Here is a 17,887-nt window from a genome sequence, read left to right on the forward strand (position 1 = left end):
CCAGCTCTCTGCCTGCAGTTGGGCGTGGCTGAGAAGTGGGACCAAACAAAGAGTGGGACCTCTTTACTAACAAAGAGGGGCATCCAGTGCTGGGTATCTTTGTGTTCCAAAGAGAGGGACATTCAGTATCAAGTGGACACTGGGATGCCGGGTGAACCGCTGTCCTCAGGATCGCCCTAATTGCCAGTTCCAGCAGGAATTCCCTGTACGAGGGTGGGAATGAAAAGGAATAAAGGTCCCCACAACAGCCTTGGCCAGAGCAGAGGTGGTCCCATGCACGTGCTGTAGGTGTGCCACACTGCCCACCACTTAATTTTATAAAACTTCATGCTCACTTTTTTAAAGAGGACCCTCTCGTGCATTTTCACTGTGATGTGAAAGTCTCTTTCATCCTTTTTTCTAATCATTCCTGTCGTATTCCCTCGCACAAGCACTCTCTCCTGAGAATGAGTTGATTGGTCACTCTTCGGCCAAATGTGTAGTTCAGGCAGAGAAGCCGGCGTGCCAGCTCTGTGCTGACAAGGTTGTTAGTAGACAGGGGGCCTGGAGTTTACGGGGAGAGGCACGGCAGCTGAGTGGGCATGAGATGAGCCTCTCTGGGGCCGGGCTGCCTGGATTCCATCCTGAGTTGGCACCACCCTCACTGTGTGACATGGGGCAAGTTGCTTCACATCTCTGTGCCTCTGCGTCCTTGCCTCTCAAATAGGCATTGAGGGGTAGTCCTGCAGGGTAGTCCTCACTTGATAAGGTGTCAGGGTCTTAATGGGTCAATAGACATAAAACTCTTGGAGCAGGGTCCAGCACACACTAAGCGCCCCATAAATGGTCACCCAGCTGGCCACCACTGGGTCATACCTGTCACCTGCCCATATAACAGTCTCGACCCTCTTCCACAGGGGGTCTCATTATCCAGTTTCACAAACAACCAGACTGATGCAGCCTGTCCCCTAGCAGGCAGCTCTCCAGGGGCAGAGAGGGACGGAGCCTGGTGCTCTGTCCCCATATGAGCTCCCCAAAGTGATCCACCCCGTGCTCCCATGGCCAACCACGGAGTTAATAGCCTCAGGTGAAGGGGCTGCCTCTCCACCCATCTGAAGCCCAGGCTTTGGCACTCGAAGCCGAGGGCAGCTTGTACTCAGTCATTCGGTCTGTGTGCTCCTGAGCTGAGCCCGAGAAGTTTCAGTCCAGCACGTGCTCGGGAGTTTCCAAAAACATGGGAGCTGCAAAAGCAACAGCCCTCACGGTCGTGCTAAAGTAGCAGTGGCCTCTGACAGATCCTGGCATCTCCCATACCCACCCCACCCCCTCCTCATCCTCCACCCGTGTCCATTTACCTTTGTCCCGGTCCTTAAGAAAATTGTCTTTGGAGGATGTGTCTTCTTCAGAAACAATATAAGTAATGAGATCTTTGTGTTTTTGTTTTTACTTTTCTGGTTCCCTGAAGGAGGCTGTCAAGGTTTGGAACTTTTTGTCACTCCTCTGTCTTCCCGTAGCCTGCCTCCCTGGGAGAGGGACCCTCTCACGCACCTAATCCGTCTCTTTCTAGCTGTGCAGTTCCCCGCAGCTCCTGCACCGCGGGCGGGGTCTCTGCTTTGTCCCCCACCTCTGGGTCTCTCTTAACCCGTTCTTCCATTCCAGCGCCCTTCGCTGACCCGCTCGGGGCTCCTCTGAGCCTGGCACCTCTGGTCTGCCCATGCTTGCTGATACTTACTGCGTCTCTTCCGGCCCCCACGGCTCCTCCATAGAATGTTCTCGGGGCCAGTTCATGGCAGGATGTTCACCGCAGCCTGGCACAGACCTATCCACCCCTAGGACACAGAGGCCAGCTTCTGTGGCCTTCCCAATGGGCTGGGGTTCCCAGCAAGGGGGAGAATCCTGGGCCGATATCCTGACCAAATACAGGGAGTTCTAAATTGGGAATGTTATAAGCAACCGACTATGGACTGGCCCCGAAGGGTGCAAGGCAAATGCACATACTGCTTTGCCAAGGGTGCTCATGGTGAGGATACCAGACTCACAATTAACAAGGCCTCCATGTTAACTCGGTTTCTTTCACAGGATCATCCCAGAGCCGAATATGAAGCCAGAGTCTTGGAGAAGTCCCTGAGGAAAGAATCCAAAAACAAAGAGGTACGGTAGCCACTGCCAGTTTGCTCTCCTGGCAGTAAAATACTGTGCTCAGCAACGGTGTAGACCAGGGGTCAGCCCAGACAGCAAATATTTTAGGCTCTGGACATCTATGTTGCAACTCCTCCACTCTGCCATCATAGCGTGAAAGTAGCCATAAACAGTAGGTAACTAAATGGGCCTGGCTGAGTGCCAATAAAACTTTATTTACAAGAACAGGCAGGGGGCCAGATTTGGCTGAAGGGCTATAGTTTGTCAAACCTGCTACATATCTATCTACTTGATGTATGCTGAGGGTGATCTCAAACTTCAGCAAGCTCTCCAACAGCAGGAACCGTAGCTTTGAAGCTTTTTGTCTGCACACAAAATCTCGATCCTGTCCACCCTTGTGTTCCATGTTGAACAATGAAATGGAAGCATTTGCTAAGCTGGGGTCCCTGAGCACATGGCCAATTCCTTGTTTCACTCACAGACTATGAGAATGAGGGAGAGAAGTATTGTTTTTGTGACATTCTTGAGGCCGTCATCTTTTTATAATAAATGCCTTTTCCCCCCAAACTTCTCATTCAAACTGGCAGCTTTACGTTTGCAGCCTGAATTCTCGCAGACCTCTAGAGGTGCGTGGCTGTTTGGTTGACAGTGGTTTCCCCAGGACCTGGCACAAGGATGGAGCCCCTGGGCTTTGTCCACCTCTGGAGAGGTCTGCATTGGCTCTCGAAGGGATGAGGGACAGCGGAAGGAGCCCTTTCGGCCCCCAGGCTGTGCTGTCACTTTCAGCCTCTGGGACTGATCAAGGCAAATCCCTGGGCTTCTCTTTCCTTGTCATTGGGTCACATGGACAGAGATCACTGGTTCAGAGTGGCCGGGTCACAATTGCCCAAATTGCATCCGGCGAGGTAAAGTAGGTGCTGTAGGAAGCCCCTTGCAAGGCCCAGCTCCTGTAACACAACAGAAATCTAGGATACAGCTCAGTCCTCCTGCAGCCAGGATGGAGCTTGCACCTTCCTGAACACACCCTAAAGTCTGAGCAGGCCTCAAGGGTGCAAAGAAAATAACCACAAAAGCTGGAGTTGTCACCCTAAGATAAAGAGACAATCTGTCCAGCTTAACAAATCAGAGCATGCACGTCCTTGTACACACGGCCTTCTGAGCAGCTGCGCTGTGGCTCTGAACTGGTCTCTTAGCCCCTCTGGACCTCATTTCCCTCTGGTAAAGCAAGAGGCCTGACTCCGCTGTCTCTGAGGCCCTGCAAGCCTCGTCCTGTTCTCAGGGCAGCATCTCCAGTTACAAGCCTGGCTCAGGATGTCTCAGGAGTCAGCGTATGGCCCCTGAGATGTTCCACCCTGTGGCTTTGTGGTTGCAGCTCTCAGGGTGAGCGATTCCATTCCTTCCTGAGGCTCAGGCCACACCCACGTCAGGCGAGGGACTTAACCAAGCCCAAATAGCAGACGAGGGCAGTGGGTGCCAGAAGCCACCTCTCAGACACACGGTCTCTGCCTCTGCGGCCTGCGCCTTGGTTTTGGCCCGAGCTCTGTGATGACATGGGAGCAGCAGAGGTGACGGGGTTTACTTCTGCAGGGCTCGGATGGTGACCCAGGCGCTGTCTGCTTCTGATGGGCCACACCCTTCATCTTTGTCTCTGGTTCATTTGGCTCCTGGTGGCTGCTTTATGGTTTTCATTTTTCCCCAGCTATGGCATTAGACTAGTTTATAAAAAAAGATCTAACACTTCATTGGCATATTAACTTGGACTCCTGGGCATGGCTTCCTTCTTGCCATCCTAAAATGCTCGTGGTGACCTGCGTCTTTGTGCATTCTGTGCCATGGAAACCACAGTGACCTTCTCGGGGGACGGGCATGACAGAGCCCCACGGACAGCTCATGCCAGAGTCTGTTCCCAAAGCCTCCATCTCCCGTGTCCGTGACCTCCATTGTAGCTTTCCTTTTAGAATGAGTCTCTGCCCCTCTTATTTGTTTGAAACGCCCAGACCCCGAGCCAGCCCGGGCAGCCAGTGAGTGCACAGAGGGGCGCTGGCTGCCGAGGGGGCGAAGTGTGCGCGGCCTGATGCTTCACCGCGCTGCTCTCTCTCCCCCACCCGCCCGCAGAAGCGCCGGCACACTGCGGAGGAGCCCACGAACAAATGGAAACAGAGGGTTAAGACAGCCGTGGCGGGGGTGAAATTGGTACTTCTCTATTTTGGGGCAACGCACGTCTTGACTGTTTGCAGACAAAGTCCACCATCATGTTTTTCCTCAACAAGCTCTGACTGTGGCATTATTTTTTAACATCACATCCACGTTTCTTTGTCTGCCTTCCACACCCGCGAGTGCCCACGTGCGTGGGGGTGTCACTGCATGGCATGGCTCTGGTGGACCCATGGGGGGTGCACTTTACCTGGAGCTCATGAAACGTGCCTGTCACCATTGCCTGCGAGCAGTTCTTGGTCTTCTCATTAACACGCATGTGACCCACCCCCGGAATGAGAAGCCACCCACGCCAGCATTCTGTGACTAATACCAGGGTGCTTCGAAAAGGCCATGGAAAAACAGTATTAAAAGATAATACAAATCTTTCTGTGAACTCTCTAAAGACCCCTCGTCCATGCATTTTCCTGTTTAAAAATCCACCCCCATTTGAAACATCCCAAGTTAGTGACGAGCTTCTACCTAAGGTGTCTCCAGACCAAGCCAACCCCGGGCCGGAGAGCCCGCAGGCCATGTGTCACCGTGGTGCGACGTTGCTATGCGGCAGACAACATTTTACCTCGTAATGCCAGTTGCTTGTTTTGACTTGCTCTGCAAAGGAAAAATAACTATTATGGTCTAGGTGCCAAATAGCAAAATGTCCCATGCCTTCTGGTCCTAGAAGCGAGACTTCCCGCTTCTCCCAGTCGCGGGTCTCCGTTTTAGGAAAGCGCTTGGCACCGCGATGCCCATGCACAGAGGAGGCCTGCTTCTCAACAGCTCCTCTGCTTCGGTTACGACGAAACGTTAGTTCAGGAGGGAGGCCCCTCACGCTTCTTGGATCGCTGGATGTTTGCGTCTGCTCGCCCCCCGCGGGCATTTTTAAAGGTTTTTCTGTGTATTCTGTTGTCCGAGTTATCCATGCACGTGCACCGCACACAGATGTCTCTCCACTGTGGTGGCCCCAGAGGGTGACCCTGTACTGTTTCATGTTGTAGACCGACAAGGTCAAGCTGACCTGGAGAGACCGGTTTCCAGCCTACTTCACCAACTTGGTCTCCATTGTCTTCATGGTAAGTTCTGGAAGACTAAGGTGGGGGGAAATCAGGGAAACCTATAAGGAGGTGCTTGGCGCCTGCTGAGACTGGGGTCAGCGGTGAACACGTCCCCTGGGGTGGCAGCCTGGTTTCCTTGGGGCGGTGGGTGGGAGAGATGCCGAAAATGGGAAGGGGCCAGGGTTCCACAGTGACCCTCGAGGGGGCTCCACACACCTGGGGGCACCCGAGATGATTTCAAGTGGTCCCTGATACGCAGCTTTCCTTTTTGAGAGTGACGTTTCAGTAACTAGTAATTCTAACCTAGGGTTCACAGATATCATTTAAGACAAAACTGAGGAGTTTTCTAAGAAAAACGTTAAATAAATAAAACCCAGGAAAAATCTCACGATGGTGCTACTCAGGTGACCACAGGTCTGTGACACAGCTTGTCAATGAACACCTTGTGGCTCTTAGGGAATTTCAGTCCCAGAGACTTTGACCCCAGATGGATTCACAGAGGCCCTGGAAAGCTTGCCCCATGCTACCTGTGCTTTTGTCAAACCCCGAGTGGTCAGGGCCACCTGCGGTCACATTGGAAACAACCGTGCCCTCATCCAGCCTGAGAGGTTTAAGTGAGAGTCTCGTCTGGCCGCCCAGCTCCATGGCCTGGCACTTGGGCCCGGGTTGGCCGCTGTGTGCTGAGGGCCTCGTGGGGGCATCACACTCAGCCTCACAACTGGCCAGTCCCAACACCATCCCTCTCCTGCTGATGAGGAAACTGAGGCTGCCAGCCAGGAGGTGGGGAGCCGATGCCAGTCGGGCAGTCTGCTCCAAGAGCCCTGCCATTGTGTACGAACTTGGAGAGACAGAGGCAGGGGGCTGTCTCGGTTTTCTGTGTTGAGTGGACGGACAAGGGACCCTAACTGAGTGAGGAAAAGCAGCGTGAGGACTCAGTTTCCCCTCATGCTCTCACACACAGTAAGGGAGACCTCAAGTGATGTAAAGAAATCAAGAAAAGGGTGGCCTCATCGGTGGGGACCCCCAAGACCACCTCCCTTCCCCCTAGAGAGGGAAAGCCAGTGGGTGGAGGCTGGGAGGGCTGCTGCACTCTCCAGGCAACCCTGGGTGCGAGTGGGCTCAGCCAGGCATGGGGACTGGTGCTGGGGGGTAGCAGAGAATGACGTGGCCCCTGCCTCACCCAGCCAGGGACAGGGCTCCGGAAACAGCAGACTCAGGCAGCCACGTCTGCCCCAAGTTCCAGCTGCTTCTGGTGGAGAAGCGGCAGCATCAGCGGCAGGACCAGTGAGTGTGTGGGAAGGTGGTGCGTGGTCTCGGGCTGCCCTGGAGGCTCCATGATGCACTCAGTGTCACTGGCTGCTGTGATCTTCTGTTCACCTGTCGTATATATGCGTCCTCTTTTGGTCACCACATGGCTGCTCCATCTCCAACATCACCTCCACTGTCCAGGCAGAAAGAAAGGGAAGGGCTAGAGGAGGAGATGGGTCAGCAGAGGCTGCCCCTCACTGAAGGTGCTTTGCATCTCATCGGTCAGAACCATTTCACGTGGCCACCCCAATCTGCAGAGAGGCCAAGAAATGATGGTGTGAGGGCAGAGGGATATCGGGTAGGGAACTAGCCAGTCCCCCTTTTCCAGCCCTCGGTGTCCTGGTAAACCCCTGCCACAATTAAATCACGTGCGTGGGGCTGGTGAGGACACAGCTTTGCCCCAACTCAGCAGCTTCACCCAGTGCACAAGTGTCAGCTAAGCACCTACGATGTGTCCATGTGGCCCTGGTCCTGGAGATGCTGGTGTAAACAAACCAGACAAACCCTGGCCCTCGGGAGCTTTCACCCAGAGGGGAGGTCACCTCCAGGAAGGGAGGCTGCTGTAGGGCTTGCCTGCCTGGGGCACGCGGGCCCTGGCGGGGAGGGGCAGCCTTCTGGGGTGGAGTGTCTCCCATGCTGAGTCAGCTGCAGGCCCAGTGCCCCATCTGCACCTCCACACCCTGGCATAAGGGATGTGTTTGAGGCCAGGGCAGTGCCTTTCCCAGGGAGGGGCCTTTTGGCAGAACCCAGGGCTTTTCCAAGGAAAACCCTCACTACCCAGAGCGGCCAGGGAGTGGTACCCATGCCTCAGAGCAGGGCTGCTCCTTCGTCAGGGTGTGGTGTGGGCTGCAGACGTTTTCCTGGGAGGGGTGTGGTCACCGTTTAGTCACCGGCAGATATCTGTAGAAGCCAGTTAATGGCATATGGCTGGAGGTACTGGCCCAAAGTTAAACTGTAAGAGCTTACCTAGGAGACTTCTCAAGCCAAGGTCTCTCTCTGGGGTAGACAAACCACACCCATCCCAAGCTGTAACCGGGGACACAGCACAGCCCCAGACCTCCCTGGGCCTGTCCTAGGAGTCACTCATGACCCTGTGTACAGGGACAAGGCTGCTCTCTGCACTCTTGCACAGGAGCAAACATGCAATCTCCCATAAGGAAAAAGAAAAGGAAGACAGAAAGACAGCTGCATGCAAAACAAGCTTGTCATCGTAGCCAACTCCCACCCTGGTGTCTCAGGCAACCACTAGCCCGAGACTTACAGAATGTTCTGGTCCCATAGTGGGTTTGGCAAGAGGAGGGGCCCACTCATGAGCCAGAAGGGTGTTGATAGCTCCTGGGTATGTTGGAAGAAGGGACCCGGTCCATCTTTCGGCCAGACCCGCAGCCCTGCCCAGCCGGGATCAGGTCACCCGACCCCCCACCTTTAACAGGGCATAGTCCCCGTGAGGTGGCTGGGAGAGTGTCACACCTCAGAATGTCACTGCTGCTCAAGGTCACCCCAGACTGGGGGTAGAAGTCCCCACCCAGTAGTCAGCCTGCTCTGGGACAAACCAGGACAGCCACTGGGGTGGCAGCCACACTGAGTCCTGAGCTCTGCTTGGGGATGGTGGGCAGTGAAAAGGACACATGCTTGGGCCCCGCCGCAGAGGGCAGCAGAAAGAGCTTGTGAGCTTCCTGGTAAAGCCCAACTCCTGAGCCGGGTGACCCGGCCTGTCCATGTAACTTCTCCAAACTTCAATGTCCTCTTCCATAAAACAGAAACTAGCCCCTCGTTCATCTGCCCGTGGTGGGTAAAGACTCCGTCTCTTTGGCGGATGCTCAAGAGATGTCCATCTTTGTTTCGAGGCAGAAGAGCTGGTGGGGGACAGCCCGGGTGGGCCCCCACCCAAGAGTGCTGTTCCCCCTCGCAGATCGCGGTGACGTTCGCCATCGTCCTGGGCGTCATCATCTACAGAATCTCCACAGCTGCTGCCTTGGCCATGAACTCCTCCCCCTCCGTGCGGTCCAACATCCGGGTCACGGTCACGGCCACGGCGGTCATCATCAACCTGGTGGTCATCATCCTCCTGGATGAGGTCTACGGCTGCATAGCGAGGTGGCTCACCAAGATCGGTGAGTGGCCTGAGCCAGCAGCCGTCCCTGGGCAGCGTGCCTGCCCGACCAGTCACCTCCCGTGTGTTGAGTGACCTCAGGCTGATGACTTGACTTCTCGGGGCCCTAGCTCCCCATGCGTGAATGGGGTCCCCGCCAGGGCTGAGCGAAGTGCCAGTCCTCAGCATGGCCCTCCTTTGCCCTCTAGAGGTCCCAAAGACCGAGAAGAGCTTCGAGGAGAGGCTGATCTTCAAGGCTTTCCTGCTGAAGTTTGTGAATTCCTACACCCCCATCTTCTATGTGGCTTTCTTCAAAGGCCGGTGAGGATGGCTGCAGCGTCTCCCCAACCTGCTCCCCCAAGTCCAGCACTGGGCTCCCCACTACTGGGAGGGGGCGGGGGCTGAGGCCAGGCAGAGCAGTCACTAGGGAAAGGCCTGGCTCCTGCTTTGGGCCCAGAGCAGTGGGATCCTTGGGCAGCAGGGAGTCCAGGTGATGGGGACTCCAGGCGGTAGGGACCCCAGGCAGCAGAGACCCCTGGCAGCAGGGAGTCCATGCAGCAGGAACCTCAGGCAGTGGGACCTGGGCAGCAGCGAGCCCGGCCAGCAAGCTCCAAGTGCTCCCACAGCAGGTAGGGCTGAGTCACGAGAGTGAGGGTCACAGGAGAGGAGGGTGTGGAAGCACAGCTGCCGGTCAGCTGAGCCACGTGGTAGGCTCCTGGTGGGGTGAGTCCCAGGCCTGAACCCTCTGCAGCCATCCCAGGCTGTGGAGGGGGCTGCAGTCCCCCTACCAGGATGCCCACCCTGTGACCAGGGGCCGGCAGGTCTCCAGCACTCATCTGAGAATGTCACTGCTTCTGCTCAGGGGCACCCCAGACTTGAGGGAGAAGCCCCACCCGGTAGTCTGCCTGGTCCAGGACAAACCTGGACAGCCCTCCGCTGTCCCTCCCACCAAGGGCTGGCAGTTCTGATCTCACAACTCCTTGCAAAGCATCATGTGATTTCCAGGTGCCAAGCTGCCCTCCCATCCCGGGGTCCCAGAGCCCTGCCAAGGGGTCCAGTCCACCCTGAGGGCATCCACCAAGGAGCGGCTCTCAGGGGTCCCCACACCCCACCACGTCCACCAGAAGCAGAGAGGCTGTCTGTCCTCAGCTGTCTGTCTGTCTGCTGCAGCCTGTGACACGCCTGCATGCCTGGTAGCTAGTGAAGCTCCTGCTCTTAGGCACGAGGTGGTCTTGACCCTAATCCCCGCAGGTTTCCTTCCCTCTGTCTGCCCCTCAGCCTCAAGGTTTCCTGTTGAAGGAGTTGCATTTTCCCACCTTTCTCTGTGCTTGGGAATCAAACGAACATTCGACCATCAGCAAACCACTGTGGTCATCTTCAGCAGATGAGAGCAGGCAGGGGGAACAGACACTAAGTCCACACTCAGGAAGCCACATCCGGCACAGTCCCCCGAGCTGGGAGCTGGGGACTCATCTCCCAGACTCTAACGACCCCCCCCCAATCATTCCAGGTTCGTGGGGCGCCCAGGCGACTACGTGTACATTTTCCGATCCTTCCGAATGGAAGAGGTAACTGAGATGTTGCGCGTCCGCAGCGGCCCTTCTGTTGGCCTGTCCCAATACCCGTCCCCACCGTGCACTTGGGAGGAGAGGACGCGCGCCCGTTAAGCGAGTGCTGCTTCCTGTTGGGATCTCTGCTCTTCACCTGCTCTGGGGGGCTTTGATCTTATCTGCCGCGTCCCTACGGAATTGCCCTAAAGGGATAAGGTCTCTTCAGAGTTGGCGAAAGAAAAAAAATGACACCCAGTTCTCTCCTTTCTTTTTTTTTTTTTTTTTTTTTGTCATTTTTTCGTGACCGGCACTCAGCCAGTGAGTGCACCGGTCATTCCTATATAGGATCCGAACCTGCGGCGGGAGCGTCACTGCGCTCCCAGCCCAGCACTCTACCGAGTGCGCCACGGGCTCGGCCCTCTCCTTTCTTTTTTCTCTTTTTTTGGAAGACTTTGAATATTTTTCCCTCTGATTAAGATGAACTAGTGAGGGAAAAAAAACAGAACCTGGCCACATGTCTTAACTTCGACGTTGAATGCCCACCTGTGTACCCTCAAACGCAGTGCTGGTGATGTTTGGCTTCTGCTCAGCGATTCTGGCCACAGAGGGCCTGGTTAGTGCACCAGCCGCCTTCCACGCTGAGTCACAGCCCAGGGACAGGCTCCCCTATATTTGTCCCACCTCCAGCAGCTCTGTCGGACCAAGCGGGGCTTCGGTGGTCCAGGTTGCAGGGTAACCAGTCAGCATTTCCAACTCACAGAATAATTCAGCTCATCAGAAAATAAGGGGGTGAAATAAGGTGCAGAAGGTTGGGGTGGGCATCGGGCACTGGGCGATTTGCCCGTCTGGAGTGCGGCCTAGAAGTTCAACCCCCTGAACGTGGGCCTCCCCCACAGTAACAGGTGTCTGCAGAAAGCCCGTACAGTACTCTTTGCTTTTTGCATGACATTTTCTTCACATAGGTGGTACCCTGCCTAATTCTTTAATGGTTAGAGGAGTTGGGAGATGTCTCTTAGAATAGAGTAAAGCAAAGGATGTAATTGCTTTTTGTGGAATAATGGCCCACGAAGACAGATTTTTTTGGTAACGTATATAAAGCTTTGCTTGGGACTCAGAGAGGGGTCACTGTGCCTCAGGAGTCACCAAGCATCCCTTGTGTTCCCTTTGCATGGACAAGGTCAGCTTCTTGCCTACAGAGGTGTCCAACCATCACTGCTGGCTCAGTCCCTGCCCTAAGCCCATGGCAGCAGGGCATTGGGCCTCTGAGCAGTGGCCAGCTGCCTCAACATGCGGCTTCTCAACTGCGGGGGCCCAGCCTGCCAGGGCAGTGCACGGCCTGTGGTCAGGTGGCCCGTCCATGCGACAGGATACTGGCCCTGGGGAAGGCAGAGGAGCCCTGAGACCCAGCCCCACCACTGCCTACTCCCTGGCAATGCACTGCCCTCTCAGCCTGGGTTCCAGCCCCGACAGCCTGCAGGTGAGGTGTGTTAGTGTCCTGAGGTTGCCGCAACAAGACACCACAGATTGGGTGGCTTAAAACAACAGAAATACATGCTCTCACGGTCTGGAGGCCAGAAGTCCAAAATCGAGGTGTCAGCAGAGTTGTGCTCCCCTGAAGGCTCTTGGGGAGGGTCCTTCCTTGCTTCTTCCAGCTCCTGGGGGCTGCGGGAAACCCCTGGCATTCCTTTACACAGTACTCCAGTCTCTGCCTCCATCTTCACATGGCCGTCCCCGTTCTGTGTCTGCGTGTTTTCTCTTCTTTGAAGGACACCAGTCAATGGATCAGGGCTCACCCAACCCCAGTATGACCCTCACCTTAACTTGGTTACATCTGCAAAGACCCTTTTTCCAGATAAGGTCGTGTCCACATATCCCAGGGGTCGGAACTTGAGCATTTATTTTCGGAGGACACGTGTCGACCCACAGCACAGGGTTGACACCTGATGGGGTTGCAGGAGGCTGATGCCTGCTTTTCCCCGCCCTGCAGTGTGCACCAGGGGGCTGCCTCATGGAGCTCTGCATCCAGCTGAGCATCATCATGCTGGGCAAGCAGCTGATCCAGAACAACCTGTTCGAGATCGGCATCCCGTGAGTAGCGCCCCGCCTGCCAGAAGCCCACGGCCGCCCCGGGTCAGAGCGGAGCAGAGTGGGGAGACGGCTTGGCGTGCGCCAAGACTCTTGCGGTGGTCTGGGTGACAGGGCCCCAACAAGGTGGGGGCTTCAGGAGCGGGGAGGTGTGAGGCCGGAGGGGGAAGTTGGGGCAAAAGTGTCCCCTCTGTGGATGAAGGGAAGGGAGGACGTGGATGGCTCTCCGCACCCCAAGCTGGCTGAGGATTCAGGGTGCCAGCAAGCATCCCCGAACTCATATGCTGGCACCCAGGGTTGGCAGGTGGAAGACCAGGGGCTTGCCTTCCTTGCCTTGAGCCCTTCAGAAATCCGTGTCCCGTGCCCTTGTCCCCAAAGGCAGCCAGCTCTGTGGAGTCAGGGACTCGGGCTATCTTCTGTGATCCACACCCCTCCCCCAAGGGTCCGCTTAGACACGGCCAGACCCCACTGCTCCATGTCCCTGACACCTGCCAGACCCCCCTACACCGCAGTTTCCTTCTGGAGGCCCCGGCCCCACACCCACCTGGCTGGAGACGCGAGTGACGTGGCGTTTCTTTCAGGAAAATGAAGAAGTTCATCCGGTACCTGAAGCTGAAGAGGCAGAGCCCCTCGGACCGTGAGGAGCCCGTGAAGAAGAAGCAGCGGTACGAGGTCGACTACACCCTGGAGCCCTTCGCGGGCCTCGCCCCGGAGTACATGGAGATGAGTGAGTGCGGCACGGGCCGGGGTGGCGGGAGGGGACGTGGCGGGACGGGGACGGGCCAGGGCGTCGGGACGGGGACGGGCCAGGGCGTCGGGACGGGGACGGGCCAGGGAGTCGGGACGGGGACGGGCCAGCGAGTCGGGACGGGGACGGGCCAGGGCGTCGGGACGGGGACGGGCCAGGGCGTCGGGACGGGGACGGGCCAGGGAGTCGGGACGGGGACGGGCCAGCGAGTCGGGACGGGGACGGGCCAGGGTGTCGGGACGGGGACGGGCCAGGGCGTCGGGACGGGGACGGGCCAGCGAGTCGGGATGGGGACGGGCCAGGGCAACCCAGGCAGGCAGCGGGCATCAGGATGGGGGCGGGCCCGGGTGGCCCTGGCGGGCAGTGGGTGGCGGGATGGGGACAGGCCGGAAGGGAGAGGCATGTGCTGCCCCACCTCGCCGTGTCCCGCGTTTCTGCAGAGCATCGGTGCAGAGGCGGCAGCCAGGAGGTGTGCGGTCCCTGGGCTCTGGGCGCTGCACGTCCATGGGCCCGGGGCGCTGCTCCTCTAGGCTGGGCTCCGGCTTCCCAAGGCCCAGGGCAAGCAGCTGCGGTCCCCGGGTACGCCCCGTCACGCACACAGGCTAAGCAACTCCTCCTCCCTCACTCTACCCACCCTCCCGAGGCCTGGCCCCACTAAGCTGCAGGCCCGGCTCCACTCTGGGGCCCCCAGCAACCCGGGGTGCCTCCTCCAAACCCCAGGGTCCTTTGAGAACCCTACCCTGGGTCCACAACACATCTCTCCGTGGCAGTGAGCTCCTGAGGGGCGGTGCCGGGACTTGCTTGCCTGGGGGCTGTCTGTGGCCCCCAGCACAGAGCAGACACCCAATGGAGACCCGGGCGTTGAGAGTTGTCACCCCCAATCGTGTACTGGATGGGAGGATTCAAGAGATGGCACATAACTCTCAGGGGTTGGGAAAAGGCCAGGTACAGCCTGCATGGCCACCGGGTGCCTACCTGACCCGTCTTCTACCTCTCCCTCCTGCCTCCCTCAGCTCCAGCCACATTGACCTCCTTGCTGTTCCCCAAACTCACAGAGCTCAGGCCTGCCACAGGGCCTTTGCACTAGCTGTGTCCTGCTGAATTGCTCTCCCCAAACACCTGTGCAACTCACCCTCGCTCTTCTTCCAGGGCTCTGCTCAGAATGTCCCCCACCAGCCCCTCCCCCTCACAGCCATGGCCCTATGCCCCTCCCCCTGCATTACGTTTCTAGTCACCAGCTGACATTGTCAGTCCTCATCGACCTTTTCTGCCTGTCCCTCCCTGGTAGGGTCGAAGCCTGTGAAGCCAGGTCCTTTCTTTCTTGCCCTTTGTTATAGTACCCCTCCCCAAACAGGTGCAGGTATACAGTGGGTGCTCAACACGTTTGCTGAGTGAATGGATGAGCGAAGGAGGTCAGGAAGACTCACACAGAGGGGGTCCCAGAGTGCAGTACCCTGGCCACCATGGGCAGCTTCTCGGAAATGCTTGTTCCCAGGCACACCCCAGTCAGGCCTGGGAGTGAGTGCAGCCAGGGACAGTTCTGTGTGGCCTCGGCTCGGAGCAGGGTGAGGAGCAGAGAGACCGCAGGTTGCAGAGCGCAGCAAGCGTTTCTGCGTAACCGCCCTGCAAGTGCCTCCCTGCCGCTCCTCCTGTTGGCCGAGTCATTCCAAATAAGTCCCTCCCGGCCTGCAGATGATTGTGCAGGAAGCACCTTGCCATTGACTCAGAGGAAGGAGATTCTGAGTGGTGTGTTCTGATGACTGTTCTCTATTTTCTCCTGGAATAAAATCCAAGCTGAACCAGAGGCGGGCAGGCAGCTCCCCAGGGTCGGGGATGCCCCTTCCCCATCCATTTAGACTCAGCCTGGGGCTGCACAGCCGGTAGGGTCTGGGCGGTGGGCATCCCCTGCCTGCGAGGTCGCCGGGCATGAGCAAGGTCAGGCCCAGGCCTTCCATGGGAGACCTGGAGCACACAGATGTGCATAGAGTGGAAGAAAAGGCCCAGCCAGAAAGGTCCTGCCTCCAGCCCCAGCCCCATCAGCATCTCTGGCTTCCCCTCCCCACCGCCTTGTCCTGTTGGTGCCAGAGGAAGCAGCATCACTTGGATGAGGGGAAACCCACCCCAGCAAGCAACCCCCAGCCTCGGGCCTCAGCAGCCCCCGGCCCACGTGTGCAGCCCACATTGTGCAGCTTGTCTGATGCCTTCATCACCTCCAGAGTCTTCAAACAGGACCAGCGTCCACAGGGGCATCCCACCGAGCCCACCTGCCAGGGCAAGCAGGAGGCCAAACAAGACAGAGCTCTAGGATGAGGGCTAGCACAGTGCCCCCCCGTCCCACCCAACCCCACCCCACCCTGAGCGCTAACAATGCTCACACTCAGCCCTGCTGGGCACAGGGTGACATTCTGCCAATTTCCTTGTTTACCACTTGGCACCAAGCACCGTTGGACCAGGTCCTGCTGTACAGTTCCTGAACCAGCGTCCCCTACTCAGTTCCACTCAGCAAACTTTTCCTGACCTTCTCCCAGGAGCCCAGCCTTGTGCCAGCTGTGGCAACCGAGGCCAAAGAAGCCCCCAGCTGGCTGATAGATAGGACTCAACAGGAGGAAGGGCCCTGAGGCAGAGGGACGGGATGATCCTGGGCAGTGGGGACCCGCCTCTGGCTCACAGGGCCCGATAGAAGAGCCCTTCCGACCCCGGGCATAGAGGGGACTGCAGGCTGGGCCTCCGAGCTCACGGGCCTTTTTTCATGTTAGTGATGAACTTTTAAGATTAGTCATAAGTGAACATTTCCATTATTCAAGAGTCAAACACTTCTCCTGTCAGCCCCCTCCTGACCTGGAGGTCACCCGGGGTCATGGTGGGCAGCTCTGAGAGCCTCTCTTGTTATGCTTGTGCCCTGAAAGCCCCTCTTATGCATACCCAGCTCATGCAGGCAGCTCGTCGGAGGTGAGGCAGCAGCCAGACCTGGAGTTTGTTGAGTTGAGCTCAGGGCAGGGGCGGCAGGGGTCCCGCCGTTCCGTGCTGAAGGCGCGGCGGCAGTGCTGACCAGGCCCATTCTCTGTCTGCAGTCATCCAGTTTGGCTTCGTCACCCTGTTCGTCGCGTCCTTCCCCCTGGCCCCGCTGTTTGCACTGCTGAACAACATCATTGAGATCCGCCTGGACGCCAAAAAGTTCGTCACTGAACTCCGGAGGCCGGTGGCCGTCAGAGCCAAAGACATCGGTGAGTGACACCAGCAGGACCAGGATTTGGGGAGGGGGTTGCTGCTCTGCAGAAACTAGAGCCAGAGCCGGCCAGCGGGGGTCAGGTGCAGTGTTCCCCCGAGGAGGGAGCCTGGGGGGTGCGAGTGCATGACCTCGAGGCTTCCCTCCCCCACCTCCCGCCTGCTAAGATGATTGGCCCAGAGGACACTGGGGAAGCGTGAGTGTCTGGGCCACCTGACTGTCTCAACGATCTGCTGCTTTAGGAGGTCCAGGAGACACGTTTCCTCCCCGAAGGTTCTCAACCCCCCCACAACGTTTGTGCGGCCCCCAGAGTGCAGAGCTAGACCAAAGGGGGCCAATAACATTAGCTTCTGAGCGTCGTGGGTCTTTTTGTCACTAAATGCTCACACAAAAGGAGGGAAAAAGAAGGAAGGAGCCCTCTTCCGTAGACAAAGGCCGAGCAGTCCTGATCACTGCGTGACCTGCCTGCAGGGGTCAACGTCCAGATGCAACTCCACGCAGGCTTTTTACCCTGAGTCACTAAGGTGCGCCTCACCCACGAGGAGGAGGGACGGGGGGGGCGGTGGCACAGTTAAGGTCAGTATAAGGGATGACTTTCTAATAGAGGTGTCAAAAATGGAGCAGACTTCTTTGTGGGGTGGTGAGCTCCCCATCACCAGAGGCATTTAAGCAGACACGGGGTGACCATCTGTCCAAGAAAAGAAAGGGAAGTGGGAGACCAAGTGGACAGGGTTGCAGAGCCTCACGGACGCCCCGGCCAGAGCCAGTCCTCACCAGCAAGGACAATGGCCGTCTTCTTAAAGTGGGACCCAATTTTCAGGTGAAAACAAAATTACAAAAATACATTTATCTTATCTCATATTTAACAGGATTTTAGTTTAGAACAGCACCTGTGTGCTGATTCTTGGGCTAAACAAACGATTGAGTTACATGTTAGGGGTGTTTTTGTCATTTTGCGGGAGTAAAGATTATGCACCAGCGAGAGAAGATCTCCTTGGGTTGGACTTTTGTAGTCCAAGCATAATCTTGCACATATGTGGGAAGCTCCGTCAGTCCCTCCAAGGGCTTTCCTGGTCCTAGATATTTGGGTGGTTCTCGCTGCAAACACCCCTCGGATCCTCCCATCCCGGCAGTCTGGGTTCGTTCTCTGCTTCAGCAGTCAGCGGCTCTGCCTCGGCCACCCTCCGCCACAGGTGACCAGACCTGCCAGTTCCCACTGTCCACCCCCGAGATAACGTGAACTCTGGCTTCTCTTACATGGTGCTGTCTTTTAGGCTGACCTGGGTGAAATTGCCATTTTCGCAGGTCAGACGCCACCAAATAGCAGTGATTTCATCCGGTTCGCCCTGCAGACTCACGTTGGTGCTGTGGGGTCTGCGGCAAGGGCCCCAGCTTTGAAAGGGGCCTGGACTTGTTAGTGCTCATAGGGAGGGATGTCTGAGCCAGGGCTCCTATGCAAGCGTTGGCACCCTGTGTTTGGACACTTCTGCTTATGCATGTCACCTCTTATCT

The 17,887-nt window shown here is 57.2% G+C and overlaps 1 protein-coding gene across 6 annotated transcripts in view; it reads left to right on the top strand.

Moving 5' to 3' along the window:
- The window catches only part of ANO1 (anoctamin 1), a 90,659-nt gene that overhangs the window by 59,595 nt on the left and 13,177 nt on the right, over positions 1 to 17,887 (top strand). For 2 of the 6 annotated variants that reach the window (XM_063093351.1, XM_063093347.1), the window contains 10 exons: positions 1,445 to 1,456; positions 2,059 to 2,130; positions 4,234 to 4,311; positions 5,310 to 5,384; positions 8,587 to 8,788; positions 8,976 to 9,087; positions 10,277 to 10,334; positions 12,304 to 12,404; positions 12,983 to 13,128; positions 16,221 to 16,373. In XM_063093351.1, the coding sequence (XP_062949421.1) occupies positions 1,445 to 1,456; positions 2,059 to 2,130; positions 4,234 to 4,311; positions 5,310 to 5,384; positions 8,587 to 8,788; positions 8,976 to 9,087; positions 10,277 to 10,334; positions 12,304 to 12,404; positions 12,983 to 13,128; positions 16,221 to 16,373 (1,009 nt within the window). The remainder of the gene's footprint in view (positions 1 to 1,444; positions 1,457 to 2,058; positions 2,131 to 4,233; positions 4,312 to 5,309; positions 5,385 to 8,586; positions 8,789 to 8,975; positions 9,088 to 10,276; positions 10,335 to 12,303; positions 12,405 to 12,982; positions 13,129 to 16,220; positions 16,374 to 17,887) is intronic. The other 4 variants (XM_063093348.1, XM_063093350.1, XM_063093346.1 and 1 more) reach the window with 3 other exon arrangements.

Source organism: Cynocephalus volans, chromosome 4, assembly GCF_027409185.1.
Source record: "Cynocephalus volans isolate mCynVol1 chromosome 4, mCynVol1.pri, whole genome shotgun sequence".
NCBI lineage: Eukaryota > Metazoa > Chordata > Mammalia > Dermoptera > Cynocephalidae > Cynocephalus > Cynocephalus volans.